The sequence below is a fragment of the Haplochromis burtoni genome, unplaced genomic scaffold (assembly GCF_018398535.1).
Source record: "Haplochromis burtoni strain Fernald_Lab_line unplaced genomic scaffold, NCSU_Asbu1 Contig_113, whole genome shotgun sequence".
Lineage (NCBI taxonomy): Eukaryota > Metazoa > Chordata > Actinopteri > Cichliformes > Cichlidae > Haplochromis > Haplochromis burtoni.
Genome location: NW_024582474.1, coordinates 422,365 through 434,949, shown reverse-complemented (window position 1 = coordinate 434,949; position 12,585 = coordinate 422,365). Strand labels below are relative to the sequence as shown.

The 12,585-nt window shown below is 40.2% G+C and overlaps 2 protein-coding genes across 3 annotated transcripts in view; both read left to right on the top strand.

Moving 5' to 3' along the window:
* grk3 (G protein-coupled receptor kinase 3) overlaps positions 1-4,885 on the top strand; it is a 75,786-nt gene extending 70,901 nt beyond the window's left edge. For both annotated transcript variants that reach the window (XM_042223514.1, XM_014335715.2), the window contains one exon: positions 4,870-4,885. The gene's annotated coding sequence lies outside the window, so the exon portion shown is untranslated. The remainder of the gene's footprint in view (positions 1-4,869) is intronic.
* Positions 1,538-12,585, top strand: part of LOC102294665 (unconventional myosin-XVIIIb) — a gene marked incomplete in the record, with an annotated part of 81,143 nt that continues 70,095 nt past the window's right edge. The window contains 4 exon segments of the mRNA XM_042223513.1: positions 1,538-2,691; positions 4,944-5,101; positions 8,302-8,445; positions 10,115-10,540. Coding sequence (XP_042079447.1) covers positions 5,063-5,101; positions 8,302-8,445; positions 10,115-10,540 — 609 coding nt within the window.

The window sequence follows — 12,585 nt, the reverse complement described above, 5'->3', positions numbered from 1 at the left end:
GAGAGAGAGAGAGAGAGAGAGAGAGAGAGAGAGTGGACGTGAGCCTTGGTATTGCTTTGTATGTTCAGCAGTAGACTTTTTATTTGGACGTCTCACAAATTTTCTGCTCAGACACGCTCAGTATAAGGCAATTTAAAAAGGATGGCGTATAGGAAAAAGGAAAAAATCAAAGTATATATAAATATATATGTGTATATGAAATGACAAAATGCTCTAGGTCTATTTAAAAGATTTAATGTAGAAAACAAAATGGATTTGTTGAAGGGAGGTCGGGGTTTGATGTGAGTATAACTGTTCGTGGTGAAGACTTCAGCTCGAATCTTGCACATAAAGACTTATTAGAGATATTGTACCTGCGAGTTTCAGATGATGATCTTTGTTTCAATGCCGGACTCTTTGCTCTTTGATATTTATTGCGTGTGTGGTGAGCTCTCTCGCGCTGTCTCTCCTCCACGCCGACGAGCTCTCGGCCGAGTGCTCACTGTAGAATCCTCCAGTGTCCGCCCGTCAGAAACTCTCCTCTTTGTTTGTTTTGTTTTCCAGATGCCACAGACAAACACAAATACTACTGGCTTTGGGCTATTGAAATTAAGGTCATAATACTGATATATAATTGATAATATTCATTGATTATTATAAAATTTATTTTATTTCAATGATTATTTTGTTTTTGAGACAGGTAGGAAGTTTAGGACTGCTTGTAAAAACAGTTCATGAATAAAAATTCTTTTTCTGTGTTGCCTCCTGTCACTTTTGCTTTTGTGTCTAATTATTATTGTGTGTGTGAATGAATATATATGTTCAGTCTTAAGGTTCAGATTAATGAATGAAACAATGTTGAATATCAGATAAAGGTGTCTTTATGCACAATCATCCAAGCAAAGAAATCCCTAAATGTTTATTCTGTACGTAGCATTTTCATTGGGACTAATGTTTCATCACTCACGCAAGTGACTTCTTCAAACTGAGACAGAGTTATGATCCGAATGCACTGATGCAGAAAGAGAGAAGTCCCAGATGGGTCGGAGTCCCTGACATGAGCTAAGAACCTGCGCAAGACGGGACTCAACCAGAAACCAACAGACCCTGCAAACCATGACCATGTTGCTAATGTCCATAAAAACAAACTGTCACCACCAGGGGGCACCATTTTACCATCCTCATGATAGAAAAACTTCCATGAGTGGCCCCACAGTGCAGGCACTACTGGCCTTTGAAATCTGGAAAGATTAATAAGTAATGTGCAAAATGTATCAAGATTCAGTTGAAACGGTTTTTAAAAAGAATATTAAATGGATGATCATGGCTTAATCATAGTTTTAATTCTGGATTGCAAAAGAACCGATAGCATCTACAAGAAAGAGAAAACAAAGACTTGAGGTTGAAGGAGGAATATGACCTTGAAAAAGCTTATTTGATTGATATATATATATATAGATATAGATATAGATATATAGATAGATATAGATAGATATAGATATATATATATAGAGAGAGATATATAGATATATATAGATATAGATATAGAGTCTCAGCTACCTACAGATTGACAATTACTTTGAACGTAACTTTAGAAATGGAGCAGAACTCATTGAGCACCAGATCATCTCAAACTTTTTTTTTAACATGGCGATGAGTTCACTGTACTCTATTTCCTCTGAAGTCACCAGCGCAGTCCAACAAAGCACTGCTAGGAATGGTTTGAATGGGAGAAACCTGTCATAGCTGACAAGCCTCTGTGTGATGTCATGTTAGTGTGGACCCAAATCCAATAGGAATGTTTCGAGCCACTTGTTGAATCTGTGCCACGGAAGGATAAGGCAGTGTTGACGGTAAGAGGTCCAACCTGGTGTTGATAGGGTGGTGAGTGTGAATGGATAGAGAAATATACACGAAAGATAATAAGTAAAAATGCAAAACTTAAAACACAGAATCAGCGATGTTCAGGATTTATTGTGGGCACCGTGATTAGAAAGAGGTACATGTGGAGGAATGAGTGATCCGTGGTCACCACAGCACGATGTGCTTTATTAGCAAAGAATCATACAACATGTCTAAGAGGAGGGTTGCTCGTACCACACCGTCCCCAAAGTCATCAGGAGGCGCCTTCTCCTCACTGCTCAGTCTTCTTCAGCTGTAGTTGTCAATCAACTCAAGCAGCTGATGCACTGCAGCTCTGAACATGTGCATTTGCGGCCTGCACTCATTATACCCCTCCCCCTGGTGTTCACACAGCTTTAAAAAAAAACAAACACGTTTTCATGCTGTTACTATGTTTACAGAAGATGATAACGTTTCCCAGTGCTGTAGAGCCAGATTACTGTACTTGTGGCGTCTGGTGAAGGACAGGTGAATGGCTAAAAAGAAAAAGGTAAAGCGGATCATGTTACAAGCAGTGGCTTCACCTGACAACAAGCTTCTTTGTGTCTCATGCAGGTCTCCAAACAGGGTCGTTTAGAGACCCTTCCTCCACCCTGTGACTCCAGATATTTATAGAGGAGTCGTCTGTCAGTGAAGCCATGCTCCTGGTCTGTGTGTCGCTCTATTTCTGACTATTGCTGCATACCCCCTCAGTCAGTCTTGCCCAGTCTGTGCGACTGTGAGTGTGTGACAGGGGGACTCTCATTTTGGCTCGCTGGATTTGCCATTAAACATCTGGAGCCTTTAGCTGCTTCTCTACAGTTTTGGAAGGTATGGCTGCGTTTTGTTCTATCCTATTCGCTGTCCACTTATAAAGTTCCTGTCATGGGTTTTATTTATAGATTGGAGCTGGGTTAGAGAGAGCGGGGCTTCAGGGGCCTACATTCTGTAATACAGCCGGGCTGAGATTTGACATTGTTACATTTAGATAACACTGGTTCAGACGCCGCTGTCTACTTCACCAGAGGACTGGTTTTTACTGTTGGCTCGATTTTTATTGTCAAGCATGTTTCTGTCTGTGGTGTCTTGTTAGAAGTTTTCTGTTGAGGTCATAAACTTGTTTTGTCAAGCAAGGGTCCTATAGTTGAAAAGAAGGTTTAGCATGCCACCCGAGAACCTGTTTGATGCATTTCTATGTCAAAACAGACTTTTAGGACAGTTTTAAAATCATTTAGAAAGTTGGTTTGTAGTTTTTATGTGATTGGCACAATGCCTGGTCCTTCTAAAACTAGCTGTTGAGTTGTTTACAGGGACTGACTAAACCTGCCCCTAGTATGCTGCTTACAGGCAGAGAGCAGGATCTCATACTGTATGATCCACACCACAAGGCTACTGGAGCGAGGTACATGGCACATAATGACAGACATGTTTCTGATTTTCTATCTACCTCTGAGGCTGGATCTTCCTTAGAGGGGAAGTTCGGAGAAAAAACCCAAACATGAGACCTCTGACACTTGTTTGATTTTGCTTTCAGATGAAACCATGTTTAACAGGATGATTTTCATCCACTACTCTTTGGAATTAGACCACATTTTGGGTTATGTTTGGGTTAGCTTGTGTTGGTAGTCTGGATTGGTGATTAGTTGTGATCTAGCTTCGCTCTTCTCAACCTCCTCCCTTTGAAACCTTTTTAAGAAGTCAACAGGTTGAAAATCAGTTGGACTGATGATTTTTAGTTTTGTACAGAGTGCTGGCACCTCAGACAAACACGCATCTGGGTCCTTGAACAATCTGATGACCACACTGACACAAAGTTCTAATCATCAGCAGTGAGAAGTGCACAATCAATGCAGTCCTGTAAGAAACTAAATACACCTTTACCGCTGTAGGAATGAAGAGTGTAGCTAGCGTCCAGGTCCTGCTAATCCAGGGGTGGGCAACTCCAGGCCTTGAGGGCCGGTATCCTACAGGTTTTAGATCTCACCCTGGGTCAACACACCTAAATCAAAGGATTAGTTCATTACCAGGCCTCTGGAGAACTTCAAGACACGTTGAGGAGATCGTTTAGCCATTTATATCAGCTGTGTTGGATCAAGGACACATCTAAAACCTGCAGGACACTGGCCCTCGAGGCCTGGAGTTGCCCACCCCTGTGCTAATCAAATACACTTGATTATCTGATCAGCAGTAAGTGTGAGCACTTTTGTAAAAACTGAGGTTTTGACAGTTTGTTTCTGTGGCGCACTCGAATGTATGTTGTATACCAATGTCTTCCCAGGAGTGGGCGCCCCAGCAAATTTACCCCAAGCTTAGACCATCCATGCTCTGAGAAACTGCAAAAAACTCAAGAACTCCACCGCAGACTCTACAAGTTCATAGCAAACATCTCAGACCAACTGCCAGCATGGTGGTGGAGCGATGAAGATTTGGGCACCTTACAGTCACTGAGCAGAACATGAACTGCTCTGTATACCAAAGTGTTCTGGAGTCAAATGTGAAGCCGTCTGTCTGACAGTTAAAGCCTGAATGAAACTGGGTCATCAACAGAACAATAATCCCGAGCACAGCTGCTGAAAAAGGAAAGAATCAGTGCTGTGGCCCAGTCAAAGTCCAGACTTCAACCCGATGGAAATGGGGTCATGACAAAACAGAACCGCAAAAAGACATCAGGAGTGTTTGAGGCCAAGGGCAATGGGAAGGCACAACTTTTTTCACAGTGTAGCTACTGATTAGTAAAACTTTTCACACAGATTTACGCTTTAACAATATGTGTGTTTATGACCCTATTAATCACAGCAGACCCTTGCCTTCAATGCAGTGTTGTAAAAAAAAGGTGGATAATGACAAGATTGACTAACGCCAACACATCATACAGAGTCGGTGTGAGCTGACTGACAACAGAACCTCTGAGCAGGAGCACGACGAGACAGTTTCTTAAAAAATAATGACGTCTCAATAGACACAAAGTGGCAGTGAAGTATGTCAATAATGGAAAAGTGGATCATGAAGGTGTGTGTGTGTGTGATAACTGTCTTTTACTGAAGATTATCTAATTTACCTCAGTTTTCTTTCTTTCTTGTCAGATTGTTCTTCTCCCTCTGTGCACACGCACATTGCCACAATCACATCTTGCTGACAGACGCGTGACCCTCCACCTCCACAGCCACCTCACTCCCCTTAACCCTCTCCCTACTGTGAAACCATGGCACTGTCCTCACGCTTAAAACTCTGGGAGAAGAAGGGAGGTGCAGAAATGCTGTGTGCTGCATTAACTCTAATAGCTGGTTGTGACTGCACACATGTGTGTGTGGGTGTGTGTGTGGTGCACTGATCACATAGTGAGTGCTCCTCTGTTCTAACCCTGAGTCATCGTAGCATGCCACTGCTGTGGTTGGTGTATTAATCATCTTGCATGTTCAGTGTTTGAGCTTTTTACAGCCCCATGCTGTCACTTGACATTTGCGATCTGAATCTGCTGATACTGATATTTCTGTTGAGATACAAAATATTGAAGCTTTCCACAAATGGGAGCAGAACACCCAGCCTTATATGGCAGTTTCATCACTCAGTTCATTCTGCTTATCACACGCTACCGAAAGACTGTACCTAAAAGATGGTCATGCTTAAGTTGAGGTTTTTTGGGTTTTTTTTAATTTTTTTTATCCATTTTGAAGCCTCGAGATTAGCCTCCATTTTTCAGCCTTTTTCAGGTTGATTGTAAAGATATTTTTATGCTCAGTGACTCCAGCTTACAACACCATTAGTGGAAATCCTTACAGAAAAAAACGAAATTGTATGTCCCAGCTGACCGACAAACTACAAAGTCTTTCCCCACAGTTCATACAAAAGGAAAGTAGGAGACAGTGATAACTGGAAACTGTTTTTCAGACTGGATTTTAAATGTGTTACACTATCCTGGCAAAAACACAGAAGCAGAGTATTCTTCTGCTGGGTAAAGAAAATACATGCTGTCCTTTTCATGTGACCCCTCGTACACCTGGTCATACACATGATACCATCTCATAGGATGTCAAATCTCTGAAGAGATTCATACATGCTAGTGGATTTTCAGACTGTCACTGGGAAAATACTGTTAATGTAGCTACATTGTGGAGCACAGCAACACAAATGGAAGGCATCAGATATCAAACTGATTACAGTATTGGTTAACTGACACTGCATTGCATACACAAGGGTTTTAACCAAAGCAAATATTCTTACACAGTAACATGTTTCATGTGACTGATATGTTATTACAGTATACATAATTAGATTAAGAATCGCTGTCATTTTAAGCACAGTCCCTTAATTACTGTGCAAGTTTGCAAATGATATTGAATACTGGGCAACATGAAAATAATTTTTTTCTCAGATTCTGTCCCTCCTAATGTTCTTGCTCCATGCAGGAAAAACTTTTAAAAGCTGCATTTGAAATCAACTTGAGGCCTTTTACCTGCTTAATTTCTTAAAGGTTTAATAAAGAAATGACCATTTACTTGTCCATGCTTCTGTGTCAAATAAACCCCCAAAACAGGAACAAGTGTACAAAATCTAGACTCTAATGCCTGAGCAGCTGATGCTCGGCTTTTCTGTTGAAGCTCATAAACTGTACCTCTATTATTGTAGCTGAATGTAGCTGTATTATTTCAGATCTGGTGCTGACAGAGAAACAGTTGTGACATCTTCTGAACTTACTGTAACTGTCTGGGGGGTTTTACTCTTGGATTAGCTTGACATAAAGCTAATATTCAGTTTTATTTAGTTTAGAAGTAGAACTAGAGGGTTTCTTATCTTTAAAGAGAAGATTTAGGTTTAAACCATCCATGGAACCTCTGCTCAAATCTATTCTAATGCAGTCACAAGTTCATGCCAACTGCAGGGTTTTACAAAACTGGCACATTTTCACTGGTTAGTCGTCCAATTGTGAATCTCATAAAAAGCTGTGTCAAGCACACTAATGTGTATCCCAGTCTAAATTTTGCATTGGGACCAGATTTGGTACATGGTATGGGTAATGCATTACTCTTGACTGCTGCTGAAACAAAAACAACCTGGCACTGTACAAGCAAATTCATCAGCTGACTTCCATCTGCCACATGCTCACATCATGGCAAGGTAGTCCATTCAAGTCAGGTATAATGAGGCTTCTCCCACAGTTTTTCATGATCGCACACTGTAGCTTCTCACAGAACGCACTGACCTTTCCCATAGTCCCTATTGTGTCAGCAGGTGATAACTATTAGTTAAATGTCAGGCCCATTTCTGCTGGTACTTCTCAGCCCTTCATGCCATTCATCAAAGCCACCACCTCATGTAAAAGCTGGGGAAACAATAAAAGGCTTTTAAAATTGTTATCATCATTGAACACAATGCCTTTCATTGACTCAGTGTGCTCGCAATATTTTCTATTTCACAGAATTTCTTTAAATTAATATGTTTTTGACAGATTTGTGGAGTTTAACAATCCAGCATAGTGGCACCACGTTTACCAAAATGCCTTTGGTGTGAGACCAGACATACAGCTTCCCTCTTTTGCAGAGCACCTGTCTATAAATTACAGAATGATTGCTTCACCTACATGAAAATAGCACGAGGGAAAAAACAGCGTACTCGAAGGCCCTGCCTCTCTGTGCCTCGGGTTCACTCCTCATCTCTACACCAATTCCAAATCCTCACATCTCAGGCATCAATCTAACTCTGTAAACAAATCCCAATCACAAGTCCAGTAGGCCATAACTTTTTTAGAATTCCAGTCTTTTCACTACTTTCAAGCACCTGTCCTCTGATGTGTACCTTCCTATTGTGTGTTTTCCTCCAGTTTTGTTTTTATTCCTCTTTTTGTATAGACTCCTCTTGTCTGTTATTTATTCCTGCTGTCTTACTATTTCTATTTCTATTCCATACAGATGGTGCGGAGCACCCACAATTTTGTCGTACATGTACAATGACAATAAAGGCCTATTCTATTCTATCCTACTCAAATTAACAGCCGTTTAGATTGTCACACATTCTCTTATTTGAAAAACCCTCCAACGCCTCAGGTACCTCATAGCTGTTTATGACCCTGCATGGTGCTAAAAGTGCTGAAGGAAGCTAATTACAAAAAGGCCTTTAAAGGACTCACATTCATTTATGTCCACTGTGCCACACACTGCCTCCCCTTTTTGGACTTATTCTAAACCCTGTGGAGCAGTTTTGATGAACTCATGTTTGAGTGTTGGTCAAAATAAAGTGTTTGATAAGAACTGTAAGAAATCTCTTTCGCTTTCCAACACATTTGTCATACATTGTCAACGTATGCATTTGACTTGTTAAACTCTCCGCTGAGCATGCAGTGCATGCCTGATGTGCATGCCCAATGGACTGCACACTGCATCCAAACCATACAATGACTTTCTATTTTGTTTGTTCTGCCTGAATCATCAATGGACCAAACTACAGATAAAGGAGGAAAACAAGCCAATTGTCACAACGGTACCACATCCGCCTCTGTCAGTTCTTCCAGGTGGTTTCCTCAAGCAGCTCGTCAGAGATTCAGAGAAAGAGACCAAACATAAAGAGCCAGAGGTCAAAGAAGAAAGGCCAGTAAGTCATTCATTTCCATCTCTCAATATCTTATTGAATCTTAAAGATCTTAGTGTTGCCAATACCAGAGTTGGTCTGCAACTAAAAACGTGACTAGTCATTTAATTAGGCCACAGGTGTGCCTAATAAAGTGGCACCCTCTCACTCAGATCCCTCTGGAATGGCCTTCTCTAGGCTGGAGAAAACAATGTCAGTAATGTAATGACAGCCAGAGAAGGGCCAGATGGGCTTCTTTGGATAAAACTCATTTTCTCTATCTATTGCTAGCTTTGGCATTGAGAGATTTAATGGAAGAGATAACAGAATGTATGGATAATAAGAGGTACACACTTGGAGTTTTCTTAGATCTAAAGAAGGCATTTGATACTGTTAATCATGAAATTCTATTAAAAATTTCATGATTAAAAAAACTGGAAAGGTACAGGTTTAGGGGAGTGGTTTGGACTAGTTAAAAGGCTATGTAGGGAATAGGCAACAATATGTACAAATAAATGAATATAAATCTAATTTGATGGATATTGCTTGTGGAGTACCTCAAGGTTCAGTATTGGCTCCAAAAATGTTTATTATGTACATAAATGATATTTGCAGAGTATCGCAGATTCTAAAGTTTGTAATATTTGCAGATGACACAAATATATTTTGTACACGAGTGAAGTTGCCACAGGCTTTGGAGATGATCACACAGGAATTAACGATATTAAAGTGGTTTGATATAAATAAGTTATCATTGAATCTAGATAAAACCAAATTTATGTTATTTGGAAACCAAAAGAAAAGTATCAAAAAAAAAATTCTTGGTGTGATCATTGACCAAAAGGTCTGTTGGAAACCACACATTATACTTTTAAAATACAAAGTGCTAGAACAACTTTAAAAAGTATGTCTATCTCAATAGCGGGAGTGAAATTATGGAACAGTCTAACAGAAGAAATAAAAGAAAGTAACAACATAAAACAGTTTAAAATAAAATATAAAAAACAAATTTAAAAAAATATAAGAAGGATGAACACAGGGTTAACCCAGGATGGTAGTGTTGTTGGTAATAGTGTTTCAGTTTAGTTTTTTCATAATTTGTGAATGTGCAAATGTAACCATTTATTTATTTTTATATGAAAGTAACTATACTGTGGTGGGGATTGTTTATCTTTTGTTTTGTTTTTTGTTTGTTTGTTTTGCTTTACTTTTGCTTCATATGTTGTTTGTTTAATTTAAGACTAAAAGAAAATTAAATGAATGAGAGGTAAAACCTGAGGGGGTAGGGACATATAAGTATATACTTCTGCCTACCTCTTTTCGAACAAAAGAATGGAATTATATTTTGTAATGATTGTGAATGAACATGTTTGAAATAAACATGAACTGACCTTAACTAAAAATGATCTTACCTGTTAAGGCAGATATACTGCTTGTTACCTAAAATAGTGGCTAGCTGGCTAAGCTAATAATAATAGCTTACTAATGTTGTAACTAATGCTAATCGTTCAAACACTTGGAAGCATTTCATATCAAAGCTATAGAATTCACACTGAAGACACAACAAAAGCACCAGCAGACTGTGACACATCACCCACTATTTCCAGTAGCACTACTACACACAAGTACAACGCATGCATAACCTTCAGTTAACAGTCAAAGGAGGCCTGTTACTTTTTTCTTCCCACTACAGCCAAACAAACTGAGTGACAACCTGGTGCAACAGTTTCTACTCCCAGATCAGACTCCTCCAATCCTCGAGGCAGAAATGTCCCTGCGGACAGAGCAATTCAGCGACAACAGCGACAACAGCCAACCTCAAGGACGCAACTCAGCACAGCCAGATGGCAGGTCCTCATCTCAGTGCCACATAGTGACTCCTGACTCCAGGGGTAAACCTGAAACCAGACCAGACGTAACACCAGAGCCCCCAAAGCAGAAGCTGCAACAGTGGGACAGAAGGACTGAAAAGAAGAGCAAAAATATGGAGGAGCATACAAAGAAGGAGAGGATAGAGGAATTTGGGCAAGGGAAGGAGAAAGAGAAGGGGATGGAGGAGAGGCAGGAGCCAGAGGGAATGCAAACAGAGACAACTGTGACAGAGAATGCCAGGAAGGAGGTATGTATGCTTTTGTCATCCGGTCTTACAGATAGTCTGAGGCCTGCAGAATACTTGGAAACTCTTCTACATTAAAATAATATTTTTAATGGATTTTTTCCCCTTTTCGTGACACCGTTTCCTTTTAAAACTAACATTTAAATTCCAATAAAAACGTATCTACTTTATGCCCTGCATTCAGATCCCTCATCTGCCTTAGTTGAGACATTCACGAGACATAGACAGTAAAAAAAGTGGATGTAGCTTTGTGGTTGGAAAAGTAAAGCCAGTGGGGAAGTGCCTTAAACTTGCATTCTGTCTGGAGGCCATTAGATGGCGACACCTATGGCGATTAGTTCATTGTTCTACTCGTTGTGGATCATACTGAATAAAAATAAACCTAATTTGTAGGGTTTTAGTTTATATGTTTTTGATGATACTGTATTTGACACAGGAGGATTAGTTGTGATGTTTTCAGTTTGCTCAATGGCTAATGACTTGTCAGTTGCAAGCATCTTTTTCTCAGCAGTGCGCACACAGCGAGTGACTTTTCTTTGCCACATCTCTACAAAAGCGCTAGTCTCCTCAAATTTATCTGAATTGTTGTGGTGTTTTTAAAGAGAAACCTGAGTTAATGCTGCCTTATTTTTCCTTAGTAATCCTGCAGTGCTCCCCTATTGACATACAGCACATTGTTTGCAGATCACCCTGCTATCGCAATAATCACAATAATATCTAGTAGCATATGAAATGAAAAGATCAGATTTTCTTATATTTACCTGCTGTGATCCAGTGCAGCTGCTTTCCTTCAAACTGTTTATTTCTATGAACAAAATAATATGCCCTCCATAATAATAATTATTATATAATATATTGTTCATGCAAAGCAAAGACTCAACAAGAAGTAGTTTTTATTCCAGCAGTGTGATGGTCAGATTTCAGATGTGAGTGTAACAAACTGTTGTTAAAAACCCAAACTACATCAGTTATGGCATAAAATGGAAAATGCAGTTACAATTAACATTTTGGTCATTATGTCGATGGTTTTTGTGAATTGTGGGATGATCCATCACAATGAATTATGAGACGGCGATTTCTAATCTCCTTTCATAACGGATGGTCCTCCTTAGCTAAAGGAAGCAATAAAGGAAACATTGAAGCTCCTTTCCTTAGTATTCAGAGAATTTGATTAGATCTTCTTATGGATATTTCTGGGTCACGTCTCTCAGCTAAGAACCGTTAAAAGCAAAATGGATTATTGGAGCTCACCACTGGATTCTTGCAACCATGATGGCAACAGCATAAACATTCATCTTAAATCTTCAGAACAGTATTTGAAACCAACAGGTGACGTCGTGGTAGCTACGTCCACCTTTCGTACTGTCTGGTGTGACAGTACCCATTTATGTAGATATTAAATATTAAATATAATATTAAATATTATAAGCACGACATCCCAGTGTATTTCAGACCCAGCAACACGCTCAGACAAAAACTGGTTCACCCGAAAGACAAAACGCCAAAACACAGTCTTAACAATGTGGTGTATGCTGTACAGTGCAGCGAGGAATGCCCAGACCTCTACATTGGAGAGACCAAACAGTCACTTCACAAGCGCATGGCACAACACAGAAGAGCCACCTCCACAGGACAAGACTCAGCAGTCCATCTGCATCTTAAGGATAAAGGACACTCTTTCGAGGATGCCAATGTTCACATTTTGGACAGAGAGGACAGATGGTTTGAAAGAGGAGTGAAAGAAGCCATCTATGTCCACTGTGAGCGACCATCTTTGAACAGAGGCGGGGGTTTACGACACCAACTCTCTGCCATCTATAATCCAGTTTTGAGATCCCTTCCCAGACACCTTAACGCCCACTCACATCCTGGGCCATCTAACCTCAGGAATTCGCACGATAAGGTGGGGCCAGGTTTCACAATGAACTCACCCGAAACTCTGGCTGATTGGGACCCACACCCAGTTTCACACCTTGGCTCAGGCGATTAGAACAGGTCCTTTTGTCCCTCTGTGGGGGGTTTCTCCCACTAGGTTTATATCTGGGACT